Source organism: Eptesicus fuscus, chromosome 13 (genome assembly GCF_027574615.1).
Source record: "Eptesicus fuscus isolate TK198812 chromosome 13, DD_ASM_mEF_20220401, whole genome shotgun sequence".
In the NCBI taxonomy this organism is placed as follows: Eukaryota; Metazoa; Chordata; class Mammalia; order Chiroptera; family Vespertilionidae; genus Eptesicus; species Eptesicus fuscus.
In genome coordinates, this window is record NC_072485.1 from 38,139,107 (window position 1) to 38,160,814 (window position 21,708).

Below are 21,708 nucleotides of genomic sequence, written 5' to 3' on the forward strand. Positions count from 1 at the left end.
AAGCCTACAACCTTGGTGTATCAGGACAACTGCTCTAACCAACGGAGGCACCCAGCCAGAAGCTATCTCCTTGTTTCAATTTGTTTTTTGTTGTGATCATTAATAATTTAGAAGACCTCCTCGTGTGCTATTAAATTTCAGAGTTTCCTCTTCTGGACTTGGATGTTCCTCTTTTGCCCACTTTTCTGCTGGGTTTTGTTGTTATTATTGTTATTAATCCTCACCCGATATTTTTTCCATTAATTTTTAGAGAGAGTGGAAGAAAGGGGGGAGGGAGAAAGGGGGAGAGAGGGAGAGAGAGAGAGAGAGAGAGACACTGATGGGGCCTTGAATGGAATCAAACCCAAGGGCCCTAATGCTCTAATCACTGAGTCAAAATGGCTAGGCCTTTTATGTTATTTTTATAGTTGTACATATCAAATTTAGGACTCTAACCCAGAGAGAGTGCAGCATTAAGTAAAGACCCAGTTGACTGAGTCATAGAGTGAGACGCACCACCAGCTACATATCTACGTCTGTCCTCCACGCTAGGTCCCCACCTGCAGGGCGGCCTCTTTATCAGTCTGTTCCAGCACCATGCTGTTTGTATCGCCATGGCTTCGTGCTCATATGCAGGAAGGCAAATGTCATCTCTGACTCTTAATTTTTAAGTGACTTAGCTATTTGTTTACATTTTAGCTTATTGAGTTCCTTAAAAAAATCCAGATGGAATTTTGATGAGGGCTGCATTGAGGTTAAAGATTAATTTGGGAAGACACGACACTTTCTAATACTATGTGGTTCCAAATAAGAACATCTTTCTATTCAGGTCATTATCTATGTTCTTTATTAGAGCTTAATTTTTTTCCCATGGAGGCCTTGTACTTAATTTCTATATACTTCATAATTTTTATTGCTAAGTGGTATTTTATCCCAACTTTTTTTTTTTTTAATGTCAAACTGAGAGGAAAGTGGAAAGAATGAACACCCTTATACCTTTTATTTGAATTCACCAGTTTTTAATATTGGTGAATTCTCTCTTTCACATACATTCACACATACACTTCTTTTTTTTCCCTCTGAACCACTGGAAAGTAAGTTCTAGCCATCATACAAAACATTCCACCTTTTATGAAAATGACATATGCCTGGTGTAGAGAAATGTTGGCTTTTTTATGTTGATTTTGAATCTGGCAACCTTGTTGTTAAGGGCTGCTGCCATTTTTTAAAAACCACAACCACAATTAGAATCACGTTTTATATCAATCCTCTGTCTTTACTATGTGATTCACTCCATATTTCTATTTTGTTCTCTTTAAATTTTTCAAATGTGGGTTTCAGACTCTGAATTGGTTTCATGACCCTCTTATGAGTCTCAGTTCACGGTTTGAACAGCTGCTCCAGACGAGGCTGGGGCCCCCTCTTCTGTGGCCCACAGTACGGGCTCTGATCAGACGGCAGCGTCATTCCTGGTGCAGGTGAACGCAGGCCTGACTGACTGAACTCAGGGGTCCAGGGTCAGACAGGGCTGGATGCTGAGCTGGCTTCAGGCCTGGCCGCCTCACTCTGCCCCAGACCTGCTGTGGGATGCTGGGCTGGCCACTGTTCCTCTCTGAGCCCACTTCCCCCATCACTGGGGGTGGGGCAAGGAGGGCATCGTCTCTCAGGGCTCTCCAGGCTCCGACTTCCTGTCTCTCCACATGCACTATCTACTCTCTTCTGGGTTTGAGGGAGAGGGTAGGTAGGGCGTTGAGGTGGAAATATTGAGGTGGGGCTTTACCTTTAGCTTCACCCTTACCTCCTGCCTCAAGTGCCACTGAGATGGACGGGGCTGAAGGCATGAATAATAGTGTGTGTGTGTGTGTGTGTGTGTGTGTGTGTGTGTGTGTGGCTACATCCAAATTGCTATCTGCCTCCTTCTCTCAGGAGCCCAGAGACCTGACCTCTGGCCTCGTTCAGCTGCATCTTTCAGACTCCAGATGTGGTGGACATCAGGCCTGGTGGGAGGGCAGGGGTCAGGGCCCAGGCATGGCGGGGAGAAGGCCTGGGCCCAAAAGACTCATGTGGCCTTCGGCAGAACACTCACTCACCTGAGCCTCCGTCTCCACATTTGGCCAATGGTTATGATCGTAATCCCTGTTCCCTGGTTGGGGTGAGGATCCAAGGAAGTCAGGGGCTTACAGGTACCTTATTAACACAATATCACTCTACATTAATTTATATGTTTAAAATAATATCTTGAAATTTTTAAATTATTTTCTCGCATATCTTTTAGATTCAGTCTTAGGTACCTTTTTATTTCTCTTATTAATGCTTAAAAAATGACTTTTCCTGACTGCTTGTTACTATTATATAGAAATTAAACTGGATTTTGAATATTGATTTTATACTGGAAAACTTGATACATTTTTTAAAATGAATTTAATCAACTATATGTAGGATTTGTGTGTGTGTGTGTGTGTGTGTGTGTGTTCGGTGGGTTTTCTATGTAGATTAATGGTCTTCAGTGAGGTGTGCTGCCCCCTAGAGAGAGCTTTGGACATTTGTAAGGGAGTATTTGTGCCCAAGAATTAACACATCAAAATTCATATTTTGTTTTTAAGTATTTTTCTTTTATTAATACTTTATATTATAATTAAAGAACTATATTCATTTTTTGAAAATATGTGTGTGGGCATTTTATATTATCTAAGAATTAATTTGTTAGAGAAAGGGGAAATTTGGATCTGACAGGACTGCAAACCTGTAAGGTTTTGTTAGTTTTCTTTTTCTTTCAGGTCGTATTTTTTGAATCTTGGTCTTGCCTTGCTGTGCTCTCCAGGCCTGGACAGTGTGAACAGAAGTGGTGAACATCCAGTTTTGTTTCAAATCTTAAAGGAAATTCTTTCAAATGTTTTTTTATTCCTTCACCTTTTACTAAGATTTTCTTTAAAATCATAAATGGATATTGAATTTTCTTAAAAATTTTTTTCCACATCTGAGATACTCAAATTTCTCTTGATGTGATTGATGTGCCACACTGACAGATTGTCATATATTCTGATTGCTTTTCTAATGCTAAACCCACCTGGAGTTTCTGGGATGAACTCATCAAGATGCTGGCGCATTATTCTTTTTACATATTGCCACATTCCATCTTCCGTCTGCTAGCATTTCGCGTAGGATTTTGCGCTTGCATTTGAGTGAGACAGGCCCATCATTTTTCTTGCTCATGAGGCCCTGGTCAGTTACACAGGCCGCTTGCCGGGAAAGGGAGGACACACAGGCTCTCTGAGCTCAGGTTTACCCCCACTAGGGGACCCGCCCCTGGCCTTCGCTTGGAAACTGTGAGAGGCGCGCCCCCTGGCGGTCACAGGGCACAACAGCCCGATGAGCTGGACTGGGTGAGTGCAGCCAGGCCCAGGCAGGGGGAAGCCCGAGCAGCCCAGCTTCAGAGACGGGTGACCAGGACCAACAATGATGCAACACGCCTATAACTGCGCCGTTCTGATCCTTTTGAGCTGTGAGGTTCCTGAATCATAATCTTTTTGTCTACAGAGTTGGGGATAGTCCACCTGCCTGTCAAGTGGGAAGAAGTTGTCAAAAGTGCAGAACTGACTTTCCGGATGACACTGAGGTGTCCTCTCTCCTGGCCTCAGCATTCTTGTTTTCTTGCCTATTGCAAGCACTTGAGAAATGGCAGCTAGGGGACAGGGAATTCGGGGCTAATAATTCTCTGTTGTCCAGAATGAGAGTCCACATCTCAGAGGGCTGTGTGAAGGGAGCACATTTGTCATTCATTAATGTTTGTCCTTTATTTTATTACTAGAGGCCCAGTGCATGAAATTCATGCACGGGGGGGGTGGGAGGGTGTGGGGGGGAGTCCCTCAGCCCGGCCTGCATCCTCTCACAATCCGGGACCCCTCAGGGGATGCTGGGCCTAAACCAGCAGTCGGACATCCCTCTCGCAATCCGGGACGCTGCATGCACCAGTGACCATACTTTTCATACAGGTGAAAGGCATCTTGCTGTTGTATGGGCAGCTACATTTTTTTGCCCTGATTATAAAAAATGTGCAAGCCAGAGTCCACGCATGTCATTGCTGCATCATCCTGTTTTTTTCAGTGTTAGAGTAGCCTTGTCAGGTTTTAATTTTTAAATCTAAGAGACAGTTCCCAATATATAGGGTAGGGTCCCTAGGCCTGGCGGGAGATCAGGGCCATCTGTGGGACTGGCGGGCAGAGTGATCAGGAGGCCCCTGCTGGCACTTGCTTTGGCTGGTGGCCTGGTGTAACCTGCTGGCCGCCCCCGCCCCCCCGATTGCTGCCGCTGCCAATAGCCTCCCTCTCAGGGGGCAGACACTCAACATAGGAGCTGCCCCCGCACTGAGCGTTTGCCCCCTGGTGGTCAGTGCACATCATAGCGACTGGTGGTTCTGCCATTTGGGTGATTTGCATATTAGGGTTTTATTATATAGGATTGTTCATTCATTCAACAAATATTCATTGGACATTGTTGCAGGCAGAATAATGACCTCCAAAAGATCCACACCATAATCCCTGGAATTTATGACATGCTAGGTTACATGGGAAAGGGGAGTTAAGGTTATGGATGGAATGAAGGCTGCTGATCAGCTGACCTTAAGAAGGAAGATAATCCTAGATCATCTTGGCGGGCTCACTGTGATCACAAGGGTCCTTAACAATGCGGCTCTGTTCAGCCAGTGTGTAAGCTGGGAGCTGCATCATGTCACTCCCATCACATCCTGCTGGTTTAAGCAAGTCACAGGACCAGCCCAGAAGCAACAGGTGAGGAGGAGCTCCAAAAACGTGTGGCCATTTGTAGCCTACCACATGGGTTTTGAGAAGGTATGTTGTCCCCGCAGGCAAAGAGGGGTGTAGGGAGGGGGGGCCTCTGGGACTAAATAGGACATGTCTGGGATACATTCCAGGTTTAATGTGGTTGGAGGGGGAAATATTGGGAGTTGAAGGTGCAAAGATAGAGGTACCCTGACAAGGGCCTTGAATGCCATACCTGGTGGTATAAATGCTGGAGAGGGCAAGACTGGAGGCAGGGAGGCCAGAGCGGGTGGGACAGGGATCCACGGGAGAGAGGTGAGGCCCAGGCCTGAGCAGGACAGGGGCTGCTGAAATAGAGGGATGGCACCTTCCTGGGTATTCTGTGAGAACGTTCCCTCTCAGGCTCTTCATCCTTCTTGCTGATTCAGATGAGCCCGGGGTGGGGGATGTTTAGATGAGAGGGTGAGGACTAAGCATGAGAAGGGAAGTGCAAGTGGGAAGATGAATGACTGAAAGATGAAAGCACCAATTAAAACCAGGCAAATAGGGGCCAGGGTGCAGCCCAGGGCGGGACCTGACCATATTCCTCCCCAGACTGGGCAGCCCCCGTCCCCCTCACGGCTGAGAGCCCAGGACATGGCAGGGCAGGTACCTGTCCAGGCCAGCAGATGACATCGTCGAGCCCCCTAAAAACCCACCTGTTCTCCTTGGTAGAGAGGTCTTTTGAGAGTTTTAGGGGTGAACTGAGGTGGGAAGAAAGTTAACGGGGTAAGTTTCTTGGAGTAAAATGAACAGACTTTAGGACAGACAGCTATGACCTCTCTAGGAAGGTTCTGGAATGGCCAGGGAGGAACTCAGTGAGATGAACGTCGTGGGGGTGTGGCAGGGTGGCGTTAGAAAGGTGTGCACTGTTCAGAGGTGGAAATAAAGCAATCCTACCTCCTTCTCAGCCCTGCCCTGAACAGCGGGCAGGTGTTCTAATGCGGTGTGAAAGGTCTCGGCCTGGTCAGGGCTTATTCCGCCACACCCTCGTCTGAAAAGCTGTGGGTGGGGTCACGCCGAGGGACCTGTCCCCACCCCAAGAGAAACAGGTTCTGTGGGCACAGGCAGCACCTGGCGACCAGGAAGGGGTGGAGCGTTGGGTGGCCCCTTGTTCCCGAAGGAACGGGTCAGAGGGGGAGGGACCGAGGAGCAGGGCTGGCTCCTCAGCTTTGCCCAGAAGCGCTGAGGTACCAGGCAGGCCCAGAGCAGGCACGCCTACTCTCCCAGGAAGGGGCCTCTTCGGAACACCCACCTAATTAGACTCACGCTGTGCCAGTGCTCACCCGAAGACAAGCCTATGTTTTGCTGAAGTAGAATTCTACATTTACAGCCAAGTGACGTGGCCACTACCCCGCAGTTTTTCAGCGGAGAACCAGGACCCTAAGCCAGGTCTTTAGACACCAACAAGGACATAAAGAAGGCAGCACCCGTTAGGACTCTCGCCAATGGCCTCGGCGAGGAGCCTGCTGCCCCAGTGCAGAGTTGGGTCAGGTGACTGCCCTCTACTCCCCAGGCCACACGAAGGACCCTGCCAAGAGCCACAGCCGTGTCCAGCCCAGCTGCTGGCTTCCGCTGGCTTCGCAGGCCCAGGTGTCCTCACGAGTGACTAGTGTTTCTCCTTGGTGGAAGGTGCCCTTGTCCTTCAACACTCCTCTCCTTAACCTTAAATGGTTGGTTTCTAGGACTCAGTCAGAGACCCTCTTCTTCCCTGATCTCACCCACTCCCACGGCTTCCACTACTACGTTTACTTTGATTCTCAAATTTGTATCTTCAGCCCAGATCTCTCAGCTGAGCTCCAGATGCAGAGTTTTATTATCCTTCAGCTCTCTGCCAGGACACAGCAAGTCCTCACTGAACAGCATCAAAGGGTTCTTAGAAACGGCAAACTTACGTGAAGCAATGTATAGCGAAACCAGTGTCTAGTTCAGTGGTCGGCAAACTGTGGCTCGCGAGCCACATGCGGCTCTTTGGCCCCTTGAGTTTTCAGCAAAGGTCAGCTTAGGAGGACCCAATTAAGTTAATAACAATGTACCGACCTATATAGTTTAAGTTTAGAAAGTTTGTCTCTCAAAAGAAATTTCAGTCGTTGTACTGTTGATAATCGGCTCTGTTGACTAATGAGTTTGCCGACCACTGGTAGTTGATAGAAACAAGAGTTAAGTTCCTACGGCCTATTTCTGGTCACAAAAACATCACCAAACTTCTAAGTAAAAGCCCCAAACACTTGTGATATTAAAGCTGAAATAAATGTGAGCTATTCATACATTTAAGAAGATGAACAAAAATAAGATCCTTCTTTTCCAGCCAGCTTGTCCAGGTTCAGGGTCATGGTGACTGGAGCCACTCCTGGCAGCTCAGGGCGCAGGGCAGGGACCAGCCCTGGACGGGATGCCCTTCCATCACAAGGCCACCCCTCCCACCCCCACCCCCACTCAGACCCGCACAACACAGACACGCTAGTTCATCTCCCGTGCTCATCTTTGGGATGTGGGTGTGCACAGGTGTAGAAGGGAACAAAACCAACTCCATCTCCGTGTCCCGGATTTAAATTCATTCCTAAGTTTCATGCTGTGACCTTTGGCCAACCTCACACTGTCCTTAGCAAGCACATCAAAGCCTTCTAGTCGATGATTATCTGTGTTCTTTAAAATGTAGCCATACATATTTTTGTTAGTAACTAATGCCTGGAATGGCATGACAACCGAGATACATATCAAACTGGTGAAAGTATTGATTGTAAGCAGTTGCCTATCACAAGACCACCAGGAGGCATGACCCGAGTTATACTATAAAAAGTATTATAGCCGGGCCTGGGCACCTAACCTGACACAGCATCCAAAGTTTGTGGAATGGGTGGCACAGTGCCGTATAGTTCCCACATAGTAGGGCTCAAGAAATGAATCCTTCCTCTTTTTATGCTTTCTCCACATTCTCCTTTGAAAATCAAGCTCTGTTTGGGGATGAGGCCACCCTACTGAGACAGGTCCTCTCTCTCTCCCCTAGGTAGAACCAATCTACATTCCAGTCCAGGGCTGAAGCAAGAGGAAAAGGTGAAGAAAAAAAATAAATCTCAGACATGCCAGAGCCACGCCCAGAGTGAAGAACAATAAAATTCACTGCATCCAATAATGCCCGCCTGTGTGTAGGGAGTGTGTGGGAGGATGCCTTTACAAAGGCGTGTCCGGCTCTTAGGTGGAATTAAAGCAATCCTAACTTCTCTGCGGTCATCCCATTTACAAAGCACAATTCCAAATGCTTTGCAAATTCACTTGTGTTCTCTGTCAGGCAAGGGTTGATCCAGGCAAGGTTGCCCCTCTCTGAAACACAGAGGAGGGACTAGTTGAAAAACCTACCCTATGGTCAGCAGTGATGGAAACTACCCATTCCAGTGGGCTTGGCTAGGAGAACTCATAGTTCCCTAGCCAAGTGTGACTCAGTGTTTGAGCATTGACCTATGAACCAGGAGGTCACGGTTTGGGTTGCGGGTTGATCCCCAATGTGGGGCATGCAGGAGGCAGCCAATCAATGATTCTCATTATTGATGTTTATATCTCTCTATCTCTCTCTTCCTCTCCGAAATCAATAAAAAAATATTTTTAAAAAATGAAAGTTGTGGTTTGGGTAAAGAGGGGAGTGCTCCCCCCAAGAAAGATGGCATCTGTGGTGTGACTCAGTACAGGGGTCCTGGCAGCTGTCCCTTCAGCTCTCTCCCCAGAGCCACAAACTCCAGTCTCCTCACATGACTCTAGTCTGCTCCGCCCACACCGCCCTCCCTCCTTGGGAGCTCAAGGTGCACATGGGTGCACATGGTGAGGCTAAATCGCCACCCTTGTCCTGACAGGTTTGGCTCAGTGGATAGAGCATCGGCCTGTGGACTCAAGGGTCCCAGGTTTGATTCCAGTCAAGGGCATGTACCTTAGTTGTGGGCACATCCCCAGTAGGGGTGTGCAGGAGGCAGCTGATCAATGTTTTTCTCTCTCATCGATGTTTCTAACTCTCTATCCCTCTCCCTTCCTCTTTATAAAAAAATCAATAAAATACATTTAAAAAAATAAATCGCCTTCCTTTTCTCAACCACAGATCAACATCTAGAGGACCTGTGGATAAACATCCAGTGGAGACAACTGTATCTGTTCAGTTTTGCTGGGCTGATCACAGAGAAGAGAATGAAAGGACAATCAATTCTCTATAAGAAGCTGCAGTGGCACAACCATACGCAAGGCTTCAGAGGCTCCGAGGAGAGTGACTGGATGGCCATCTCCCAGGAAACTGGCCAAGTTGCCAGCAGCCACTGGCTCCATCCAAAGCAGCCAGAAGCTCAGACCAAAGGGCAGGTCTTAAGGATGCAGCTCCAAGAACCCTGGGCAACAGCTTGAAAGATACAGCTCTGCACTGGCAAATAATTGTTCTCTCGGCTCCTGCAAAGTGAAAGTTCTCTAGATTTACATTGATTTGTTCAGTGACATCTTTCATCTTTCATCTTTAAAGACTACAGGCCTTTAAAAGCGGCACAGCAATAACCCTCTTTACCTGGGACAATTCCTCCGGATGTTCGATACCCTGAACTGGAGAGATTTTTATTCTTGTCTGATTTTGTCTCTTGACTTCTATCCCAGGTTGTCTCTTTCCAATAGACTCAAGGAACCACCTGTCCTTTTATTTTAGTTTGGCTTCTCCACACGAACCTGCCCAAGCTATCTCTGTTCCCTCTTGGACCTACAGATTTCTCATTGAGGGCAAACAGTGTATTGAAGCTTCTATTGCACACACAGGGCCTTTCTCCTGGGACGATGCACCAGACAAGAACCACCAAGCGGTTTCTCACCTGGACTTCTGACTGCTGAATGCTCCAGACCTGGGAATGAACCATGCCCACACCTCCGGTGCCTGCTGCAGGAAAGCTACCAGACTTCACTATGAAGCTTGTGTGCTGAAGGTCTAAAGAAGGGGGGCAAACTCCCAGAACCAGAGAGTGAACCTCTGAGGCTTTGCAGGTCATATCCACCTCTTTTGCATATTCTTTTTCTTCTTTCTGTTGTTAGCCTTGTAAATTCCCCAGGCTTGGAATCCAAAGGTACCACAGTATAGTTTAAGACTAATGACAAAAATCCTAGCATAATTACTAAGCATCCTTTCCCATGCTCAGGACCACTGCTGGCCTAAGTGGCCCCCTTCCCTTGGAGATTGGAATAAGGTGTGTCCTGTGATACAACCCTACCAGGAGCTTACCTTGACCAGCTGAGCAGAGGTTAGATTTCAGCTTCCATGACCTCCCTCCCCCACCGAGTGCCTTTGTGCAGTACACAAACTGTGCAACTAACCATGGTGGCCCTGCCTTTATAGAAATGTATAGATATATTACATATAAGCCAGGGATAAAACATTACCAGAAGTTTTATTTGAAACAGTATCACTTATACTGTCACCCATAGAAGGGTAATTTAATGCCAAAATATAGCCTAGATTATAGCAGATTAGATAAATATACATAATTCCACTATCTTCTAGAAAAATTATTGTGGATTGGCAAATCAAATGGGAAAAGTGAATAAGCAGATCCGAGATCACCTGAAAATGGTTAGTTTCTTATAGAGATTCAGTAAAACCTATGTTTATTAAATAATTGCTAGCAGGCTACACCAAAATGAAAATAGGAAACCATATATTAACTTGAATAGTTTATCAGTTGGTCACATTGATAAATGACTTAGAAATATTAAAAGGATGGTAACGCTTGACAGTAAATAATGCCCAATCAGTACATTCTACAGAAATTGATGATAATATCTATTTCTTAAAATAGTCTCATGTATTAAACAACTTAGTGCTACAAAGAGGAACCAAAAAGAAACAAGGACTAATTGTGGAAAGGACTTTGAACTTTTCCTTTTGAAAAAAAATATATACATGACTATGATATAGCTTATTAGTTCCTTTGCAATATGACACATTTTATATGGCATGAGAAAAAAAGATGATCTAAAGATCTCAACTTTCTGAAAGTCAACTCAAAAATGAATGCAACTAGTATTTTTGGACTTTACAGTATGGAACAGAACTCCCTTTATAATAAAAACAAAATCGTATTTTTTTCAAAGGTTTAGGCACTTTGCAGCAAAGTTTTTCTTCTAGAAAAACTGATATGAAGAAATAATTCTATAGTGTAAATATTTAAACACAAATCTTGTAATTACACTCAACAAAGAAGTGAGAGATGTCTTACATGTATAAAACACTCCATTCTGACAAATGCACACTGAATCCCCTTGCAGAGAAGGCAGCAAGGACTGTGGGGCTTCCGTGATGGGGCTCATTTGTTGACGGTCTCCCAGATCCCAGAACCAGGGCAGGAAACGGAGGCTTTGCACGTCTTTTTCATTTGCATGTTTAAACAACACCGCTACAATGTGAGTCATTCTTATTTTGCAGCCCATACAACCTGGCTTTGGCTTGTGGGCTGTAGTGTTTATTTGTTTTTAAATATATTTTTAATGATTTCAGAGAGGAAAGGAGAGGGAGAGAGAGAGAGAAACATCAATGATGGGGGAGAATCATTGATCAGCTGCCTCCTTCACATCCCCTTCTGGGGATTGAGCCCACAACCCGGTCATGTGCCTTTGACTGGAATTGAACCCAGGACCTTTCAGTCCGCAGGCTGACGCTCTATCCACTGAGCCAAAACGGCTAGGGCAGGGCTGTAGTTTTGCCTACCCCTGATCTACAGCCATTTGATATCATACAACATTTTGTAAATCATTTTCTCCTAGGTGCAGATGATCTCAGAATGAGTATCTGTAGGGAACCATACTATGTGCTTAAAGATTTCTCTAATAAATGTGCCCTGCCACAACCTGCAAACTCCGTTTAAAAGTGATGACCTGCATATCTGACAAGGCCGGAAGTTTGAGAAACTTTATGACAACTCTGTGACTATTTAAATTACCAATGACTGGATCTAGTTTCTTGTGCTCTTTAAAGCAATGAAGAGGTCTTGTTAATGAGGGTTGAAAGGAACTGTGAGCAGAGCAAACTGTGATCTGTGGGTGGTATTGGAATATTGTTAGCTGCTGAGCTAACCAGATAGGGGCGATTTTAGGTCACTCACATGCCTGTAATTGAATTTCTTGAGTCAGGTTTTAGGGTTTTTCTAGTAGGAAATATTCCTGTGATAATTTTCCACACTAGTTACCAATCAAAACAGGTAGTACTTTGAAGGTCTTGTGAAAAAATACTATGTACAGTGTATTAGAATGGGGGTCAGTATTGCTTCTCCAAATGGCTGTGTATCAACAGCAGAAATTCTATTTAAATTCTTTAGTGATCTGCCTTCTCCTTAGCTGCTCTGACTGTAAAAGCTGATGTTTGATGAAATTTGTTACCCTTTATGTTATCCACTTTTCCCGCAATGATGTCAAGGTTTCATTATCCAATGTGAAAGTTTATGGTCCAAAGCAGATAAAAACCCTCAGGACAGAGGACCCAGTGCATGCTCTTTCTCTCTCCTGACCACGCCCTGGCCTTCTTCCCCCCTTTTTTTCCCCTCCCTTTCTCTCTGGAGCAGCAGTCACTAACCTTTCGGACCTCACAGACCACTGGTCCACGGACCACCCACCGGTTGGCTACTGCTGCTCTGGAGCACACCCTAGCCTTTCTCCCTCTCTTTCCCCCAGGCATATTTTCTCTGCCTTTCTTTTGCTTAAGCTCCAATGGCTCTTCTTTTGCTTCTATAACTTGTTTCCTGAACCATGCAGGGCAGATGGCTCACTTCTACCTCTGTGATTTTCTAAATAAACTTTTGCTTGTATTTGAGTCTTGGCTCTGAATTTTTTCTTAGCCAGAAATGAAGTACTGAGGTTGCTGAACCCAGATCTAATCAACGGTAACATTCTGGTGCTGTTTGGCCACTAACACTATAAAGAAATTGAGGTGGTGTATTAATACATTTACTAATCTACTCAGAGTGCTGATCTGTGCCAGTTTACAATTGCCTACCTCCTCGTTTTCACTGGAAATAAAAGAATGCTACTCAATATAAGTAAATTAAAATACTAGAAACAATAAAGAAGGGAAGCAATCTTGAAAGGTCTGAAAGGAATGAAAGACATGCTTTTGTTAAAGAAAAAAGGAGAGTGATTTTGTCCTAAAGTAGCTGCTTAGAGGCTGCTTAAAGGTTGCTCCAGATGAAAAAGGGGACATTGAAGACAAAATCTTGGATGGCTATACAAAGTGGTAAAGTGTCTGCAGAAGGTGGGGGAGGGGGAGGAAGGGGTGGAGAGAGGGGAGAAGGGGAGAACATTTTATTCATGTGGTCAGGCTGGCTAAGATCGAATGCATTTATATATTTTTTATTTATTTAAATGAGCTCAATATTGTATAGATGCAAAACTAGCAGTTGAAATTTCCTATTAAAAGAATAAAGTTGCTTTTGGTCTGTTCTTAATAAGAGACTATAATTATTGTCATTTTGGTTACATGGGTAATAAAGCATTGTTTCACAGTGACCTGTGATCTTATTTAAGAGTTCAAACCTTTTGACAACTTCCCCAAATCAAATTCTAAATGAGTCATTTTTGACTTCTGACTTTGAGATTACCCAGAGAGTCCCTGAAAAATCTCCAAAAATCTGTTATGTGTAAAAAGCTCTAAACTAATTAGGTTTATTTGATATGTTAAATTACATAGCAAGCACTGTCAAATAAGAAGTAATGCTTAACCTTCCTTAGCCTATATTGTATGGGTCTATATTATTAATATAAGTCGTTCAGAAATTGTATTAAATTTCTAGAACCTTTTCAATGTCATAGCTGTCCATGATATATCCTGGCATAATGTGATCAGTCATGACTCCAGTTATCTTAAAATGTTAAATGTTACAGAAACAACCAAATTTCCTGGTCAAGCCAGGCCAGCGTGGCTCAGTGGTTGAGAAACGACCCATGAACCAGGAGGTCACAGTTCAATTCCTGGTCAGGGCACATGCCTGGGTTACAGGCTTGATCCCCAGTAGGGAGCATGCAGGAGGCAGCCAATCAATGATTCTCTCTCATCATTGATGTTTCTAACTCTCTCCCTCTCACTTCCTCTCTCTGAAATCAATAAAATAAAAAAAAAAAAAAAAAACCTTTCTTGTCAATCCTACATAATAAAAGGGTAATATGCAAATTAACCATCACTCCACTACTCCCAGATTGGCTGGCGGGAGGCGTGGGGGGCAGGACTCGGGGTGGCCGATTAGGCCGACTTGTGAGTCCCCGTCCCCCGCTCCTCCCGCCGGCGCGATCAGCTGCCACGCAGCTGAGCGGGGACTGATGGGGCCGGCAGAAGGTGTGGGCAGCGGGACTTGGGGTGGCCGCTGAGGGGGGACCGATGGGGCCAGCAGGAGGCGCTCCGATCGGCGGGTGGCCAGAGCCAAGGCCTGGGTCCAAGGTGCCAGAGGAAAACTGGTGCTGGCAGCCAGGTGAAGGAAGGTCTATTGCACGAATCTTCATGCAACGGGCTTCTAGTTATGTTATAATGAACTCTCATCAGGTCTTTAACCATGGTCATTTTAAACCTTTTGTCATTCACAGATATTATTTTACTCTGTTTTTCTGAAAACTTGTAATCAGCTATAGGCTTCATCTTCAACAAAAAAAGACTGTCTCAGAGACTATAGCAGGTATGCAGGGGTACAGGCTTCTGGTGTTATTGCTTATGTAACTTTTAGATCACACCGCTAGACTGAATAATTATTTCTAGAACTAATGGAGAAGCTCATGGGTTCATAAATCTGCTAACCCCAAATTAAGAAAGACCTGGATTTATCACATGAGACTGAGTAGACTGATAAAGAATACTTATAATTTCTTCTATGACTTTTGCTTGGAGTACTGCTGGTTCTTAAATGTCCTATTTTCCAGATTTAAAAAACCCCTTTACTCTTAAGCTATCTTAACTTACAGAATTTAGATTATATCTTTGTAAACAAAAATGAAACATTTATCTTTTCTCCTTGTCTGATCCCTCCAAAATTTGGCAACTTTTATTGAATATTCTTATTTTTATGGCAATATAGTTATTTGAATATGTTCAGTAAGAATTTATTCTCCTTGTAATAGGACACAATCGGAAACACTGGTTATATTGCTAAGGCTTTGACTAGAATATCATATTTGAGAAGATGTGCAGAGAAGAGGATATAACTAGTTTTAAGGAACTAAGGTTGCTTACAAAGCTCTCCTGGAAAACTGGCCTGGCACCCTTACAGGGTTCCCACCCTTACAGGTGAGTAAGGAAGGCCACGTCATGGCAGGCCCAGGAAGCTCAGAATATTTTGGGGACCCTGAGAAGGTGGAATTAATCTAAGTCTGCAGGTTCTGCATGTGAAAGCTGATGTGAGTTCTTGGCTTGGCTTCCTAGTCTTGAGGCTTTAAAAATTCCAATCTGAGATTCCCAATAAAAATTCCAGCAAAAAAAAACTTTAAAAGGCTTATTTCATCAATTATTATTCTTGTTGCACTTAAGTAAACAATCAGGCAAGTTTGGTGAGACTAGACTTGTTTTGCAAACAAAAATAGTCTTACCCTGATTATCTCTGATAAAAATGAGAGTGATTATAGAGAGAAATTGTGTTTCAGTGGAAAGCTAGATTCTAGCCCTGTTCATTCTCTTTGCGTTGTTTTCACCTGTTTGTGAGCTGGATGTTGCTATCTTGTGCATTTTGCCAATAATTAACATTTCCAATTTTCTTCCTGACTTGGCATTACTAACAATGAAAACTGCCTTTTTCCTGAAGCCCTGAGAGCTGAAGCTGGACGACTTGCTATAACTTTAAAGGATTTATCACTACAACAGTCCACGCCACTCAGGACGTTCACCAGAACATGGTTCTGTGAGCTGCAGGACACACCATGAGTGTGAGACCGCCACTACCATGTTACCCCACCATCTAAAGACACTGCAAGACCAACCTCTAGAAATCCTTTGGACTGCCCCTCTGGACTCAAAAACTGAGTTTATAATCTGCTCCAACTACTAATTTTTGTTTTTCCTTTTGTTTCTCTGTAAATCTATGTCTTTTCCTTTGCAGATCTCTAACCTTCCAACCTCTAACACAGATCACTCCACAGCCACCAACTCAGCTTTTGGTCTGTGAAACTTCTTGGGAGGTTTTAGACGGGAAGAGAAGGGGTGCAGACTACACCACTGTGGCATAGAAATTATTTTGAGCTGAAGGCATTTGGGAATCAGCAGACATAGAAAGAAGTCCTTTTTTCCTGAAGTTCCTTTATCTGACTATAACTAGAACCTTCCAAAAGAACTCAACTGTCATAAATCCTCTCATTTCGTACCACGCCTGAACAGACATTGCCACAAAGCTATCTTGTCTCCCATCTATTCTCCTAAGGGCCCATTATCTTTCCTAAAAGTCATCTGTTTTCCTATAAGTGCCGTTTCTCCCCCTCCCCTTTCCTTATTAAGTCCCAAATGCTGCCTGGAGTCACATTTTTCTCTTAACTCCCCTGTAGGTATGTGAACAAGAGCCTGCCTTTTCTCTCTCCAGCAGGAGGAACTGAGACCAGGGGCCTGCTCACATAACCTCAGCAATCCTGGCAACTTATTCCCATCCAGCAACCACAGTTAAACATTAAAATTAAAGTCTCCTTTTTGAAGAAAGTGTAACAATTTAAAAAGCAGCATTGAATTTTTCCAGTTAGATAGTTCATGACCATTCTTTTTTTCTTCTTTTTTCGTCTCCATTTTACAGCTCCTCCAGCCCCATGGACTTAACTACTTTTAGCCAAATTTTGGTCATTATTTCCAAATGTTTACAGCACAGTGAACAAGCTGTAATTTTAGACACTAAAAACAAACAAACAAAAAAACAAAAAAAAACAAGACAAAATGATCAAACTAATTATATTATGGCACTGATATGATGTAAGACGTCAGACAGAGGTAGATCTGCAAATCGCCATATAGCTGCAAATTCCAATATAACTGGTTCTCCTTGAAACTTCAGTTTTACACAAATGTTTATCCAGTAGCACATCATAAACCATGGGTTAAAGGAGTTTCTTTAGTCATGTAAATGTGGAATTGAGAGCTATAACTGCACACTTAGCAACAAATAATTTTTTTTTCAAGAGCAAAGTAATATGGAACCCATAAAACTCACAAGAAAACCTTAAAGTAAATTATTAGACACTTTGAGGGGCACTGGCTAAATTCAGAAGGTGTTTGCATTAAAATAGAACTTGGTTTCTGCAGGCATTTAAAGACTTCCATGTACTGTATACCTGAAATTTGGGTCTTTTGATTTTCGCTGACTCACACCTCTTCTTCTTAGTATATGAAAAACCTTTTTACTGTAGGGAAAGGCCAGATTAACAGTCCTGGAAATTTTGCAGGAAGGTTTTTTATAGAATTCTGCTAAACCAAACACCACTGTTTGGGGTCTTCATTTGTAGATTATTCACACCAATGTTTCTCCTGTTAATGATCAATTTATATAATATCACAAAGATGAAAGAGATTACTTCAGGTGGTGGCAATGTTTCATGAAAGTACCAAGGTGGGGAGGAGCAGGCAGAATGACCAATCTGATGAACACAACCACCTTTCACCTAGTTTTTCCTTAAAAAAAAAAAAAAAAAAGTCTAATTGCTTTCAATTTTCTGAAGTGAAAATGGCAGCATAAGAAAAATATTAAAATGTGCAAGCAAACTGCCTCTTTCTCATCCTCATCAAATACGGTTTTCTAAAGTATAATGTGCTGTAGGGCTCACAGATGAGCACCTTTCACATCAGGTGATATGCAAACAAACCATTATTTGCTCAGTAGGAAACAGGTTTGTTTGTGTTGCTTTCTGTACACTCTAGTCAACAGGAAGTCTTCTAAGGAAATAAAGGGGCGGGAGCAGGGTAGTAAGCCAACCCTGTAATGCCCACCCAGAATCCTAGAAGGAAAAAGCCATTGACATAAGACGGGTTAGCAAATATCTTGAAGGTGAGCAGTATTTCCAAATAATATCTGTGGCACAGATACAATGTCTTCAGTATGCTAATACTTAGGCTGCTAAAAAGAGAGCCATGTGGGGTAAAAACTAACTTGGAAAATGAAAGAGACTGGATTGAGTCCCCTCTTTGCTAAACACATGTGAAATATTTCACGGCTGACTTCACAGTAGAAACAAAGGTCTTTGAAAAATTGGCCATAATGTTACAAGTCGCCCACTGGTGCGCTTCTCCAGTGAGGTGCTGGACAACTTTATTCAACAACTGATGGTTGAAATGCTCATTCAACAAACTGCTCTGAAGGGCCCCTCTCAGGGGGTGCTCCCGATACCCTTAATCTGACTTTAATACTGTAGCACCTCCGTCTCCCAGTGTTTAGCAGCATTATCATTAAGGATGCGCCTCGGTTTCTATATAGATTCTTTACGCAGAAGTATATCTTGAAGGAAAAGTACAAAAGGCAATGGTGTGGAACAAATGGAAGTCGTTAAAAAATGTAAGATAGCTGATAGCCTAGGTAGCTGCACAGGAGATGTAGCCAGAAGTCAGAATCTTGCGGAAAAAGAAATAATAGTCTTATGGGCTGTGTGTTGGAACTGTTTAGTTTCATGTTTTCCTAAGGCACGACCAAAGTTGTGTTACATTTATGTTTTGGCAAGTGTTTTTCTAGCTAGATGGTCATAAAAGTAGGTGGAATTATCTGCCTAATGGCATGATAAGGAAGATAGCAGTTGGAATAAAACTAAGGCCAGTAGGTGAAGAAAAAGGATAAAATTTGCATTGGTTTTAAATTTGTACTAAGGCTACTTACTGAATACTGGAAAAATGACAGAAGTGTTTAATACCTTTGCATAAGAAAATGTTTCCTTTTGAAGCCGTAGCTTAGGATTTCATCTGGGATAATGAAACAATGTGGTAAAAACACTCTGGATTTTATAACAACGAATAAGCAAGAAAAAGTCATAAAAAAGCTAAATGTTGTAGACTACAAATATGGTGATATATGAATAAAGGGGATCAAATAGAATTTCAAAATCCAGACAGGTGTTATGTCTATGAAAAGTGACACAATTTGTTATAATTCAAATCCAAATTAGAACTGGCGGCTTTACAATGAGATTTCAGCACTTTAACTTTTGGGAGTTCTGTTACAAGTTCAAGTAAGTTAGAGCTGTTCTCAAACCTGAAAATGAAGGAGCAGGCATTCTAATAAGCTTTATGTAAATAGGATCCTGATCATTTGGCTCTAGTTAACCCAACACATTTCTCTGGGCATAACCATGGCCTCTCTGAAAACTGGAAAATATTGCATAATTTAAAAAGTCAGAGTATAATGACATTCACTGGTAACTTCACATAAATTATGCTAGGAGGATGGAATACGGGTAGACCAGACCACCAATCATGTTTGCCTAGCCATAAAAACAGTAACAAAGGAAACTGAACAACCACCTGTAACTGTCTGGGGATACAACATTGTATAGGTGTCCTCAGAGCCTTCATAAAGGTTGCAAGATGACTGTCCTACTCTGATTGGCTGTGGCTACACACAGACAAGCGAGAGCTGGGATGTGATAACCCAATGGCAGGTCTGAGCTTGCTCATGACACACTCTGAGTAGCACAGAGGCAGCAGTGAAAAACTACCAGAACCCCACTGAGAGCTCTTTTTCTTCTTTTTTTAACCTTGGAAAACCATCCATGAGGTTACTCTGACAAAAATATAAATCAAGGCTGACACAGCTAAGGGCTGGCTTATAGCTGGCCATCTGGACATGGGTTTTGCCAGTCTAGCTGTTTTCATTATTTAACCAAATATTAAGAAAAGTATAGTTCACATGCAACCCTTGTCAAAAAAGAGGAAATGGTAAATTTCCTATTATAAGTACAAACTGTTAACCTGTTATGAAAATCCCAATTTTCCTGGCATTCAAGTATATATAGATATAGTGTGTATGTTTCTTTTTAAACATCTTAGGGTGGGGAGGAGGACAAATGAGATAATGACATAAGCTAAACATCCAACAAGCCCCATTCCTCATTCTCTGTGTGGCTGACAGCGTTGGTCAGAAAGCCACTCCTTTGCTGTAATAGTCCTGATATATTTGAACATGTAGATCTTTAAGGATTTCCTTATTCATTTGGCTGGGCCTATGGTAGGTGCTTTTTTGTTTTCTTGGTGGAATAATTCATCAATGCTTTCTGAGAGGCTCAAACAGGATCACTGGCCAGATTCCGAGGAGAAACTGTTTGGAAACAAGTTGGAATAAAATGAAAGAAGAGAAAAGTGTTCCATGTATATCAACCCTGAAAACTGCGAAAGAACCCGTGGGCCGTGACTGCAGTGCTTGGTAGGTTTGCTCGTGGTTGTCCTGCTCGTAGTACCTGAGCACAGCATGTTTTTTCCAGGCTTGCAACAGATCTCAGAAACTATGTTTATTTAATTTATTTAAATGTAGTAAACATCTACCTTGTCAAGCATGGAGCTGGGCATTAAAGTCATCTCAGATCCTTAAAACAAGTTTGCAACGTAGCTATTAACAGGTCCATTTTATTGTCGAAGAACTAAGTCTTAAAAGGAAGAATCTTGCCCAAGGTCACAGAGCAGTAAGTGGGAGAATTAAAATTCAAGAGCATCTGGTTCCAAAGCGTGTACTCACTCCATTACCTCTCCATCCCACCCACTTCCTCCATCCCATCTTCTCACTATCCTCCCTCTCCCAACACACTCACCCTATGAAGTAGACTTACCTTCACTTTTGGTCTGTATCTCAGGTAAAGTGTTCTTGTATATATACTGAAAGAAAAGGGGAGGGAGAAAGCTCTTCAGGCTGATTTTTAATCCATGCAAACTGGCATAATGACAAATTTAACCATAGTGCCTATGTATATATAAAGAACAAGCAACAATGGTGTATCTTTTGTTCTTTTAGCAACCGTTTTTTGTTTTTTTTTGGAGCACTACTCTGTGTAGAGCACTTGGCAAGAAGCTAGGGGAGACAGAGAAATGATCAGCTCTCACACTGTGACTGCAGGATGTTTGCAGTTTAATAGGGAGCATTTCATTCATGCTTTATAGGATTCATATCACAATTGCCAGTGTCACCTTTGAAGATATATGGTAGTAAGGGTTAAAGTATTCTTTTTTTGTTGTTTTGTTCATTCTTACCTGAGGATATTTTTTGCATTGATTTTTAGAGAGAGTGGAAGGGATGGAGGGAGGGGTGGGGAGAGAGAGAGATGAGAGAGAGAGAAACACTGAGGTAAGGGACACACATCGATTGGTTGCCTCCTGCACCTACCCCGACCAGGGCCAGGGATTGAACCTGCAACCCAGGCACATGCCCTTGACTGGGAATCTAACCCGAGACCCTTTGGTGGGCAGGTCGACACGCTAACCACTGAGAAAACCGGCCAGGGCTAATGTAGAGTATTCTTATAATATTTTGAAAATGGTTATATCAGCTCTCCAGGATTCCAATACAGGTATAAAATAAACAGGAAGGCAATGGAGCCCTTTTCATAGTATCCTTTAAATGAGTCACCTCTGAAGATATCAGAGTCTAAAACCAGTACATACAGCAAAGGTAAAGTTAAATTTACCCCTAAAACATTCATTAAACTTTCCATAACATACAGCATACATAGTTTTTTGTATATTACACTATTTAAATGTATTTCATTAGTAATATACAGACTATCATGTGTGCATATGCAAGCCATAATTTTATAGTGTGAAAAATTTTATCTTTTAAACAAGGGAAGAAAAGGTGAAAGAGCATGTATAGTTGAATTTATGTAATTTAATGTGGCTATAGTGTCACTGTACCCCAAGCCAGAACTGTAAAGAGGAACATCAAATATTATGAAGAATACTCTACTGTCTTAAAATATAATCCCTCTGACAGTTTTT

General features: G+C 43.0%; 1 protein-coding gene across 4 annotated transcripts in view; it reads right to left on the bottom strand.

Annotated features, from left to right (window-relative positions):
• ACER3 (alkaline ceramidase 3) overlaps positions 1-21,708 on the bottom strand; it is a 98,145-nt gene that overhangs the window by 3,960 nt on the left and 72,477 nt on the right. For 3 of the 4 annotated variants that reach the window (XM_008149998.3, XM_054724617.1, XM_054724616.1), the window contains 2 exons: positions 20,547-20,592; positions 16,688-20,041 (listed from right to left, as the gene is read on the bottom strand). In XM_008149998.3, the coding sequence (XP_008148220.2) occupies positions 19,988-20,041; positions 20,547-20,592 (100 nt within the window). In that variant the 3' untranslated portion in view covers positions 16,688-19,987. Of the gene's footprint in view, positions 1-16,687; positions 20,042-20,546; positions 20,593-21,708 lie in introns of those variants that run through there. The other variant, XM_054724615.1, reaches the window with a different exon arrangement.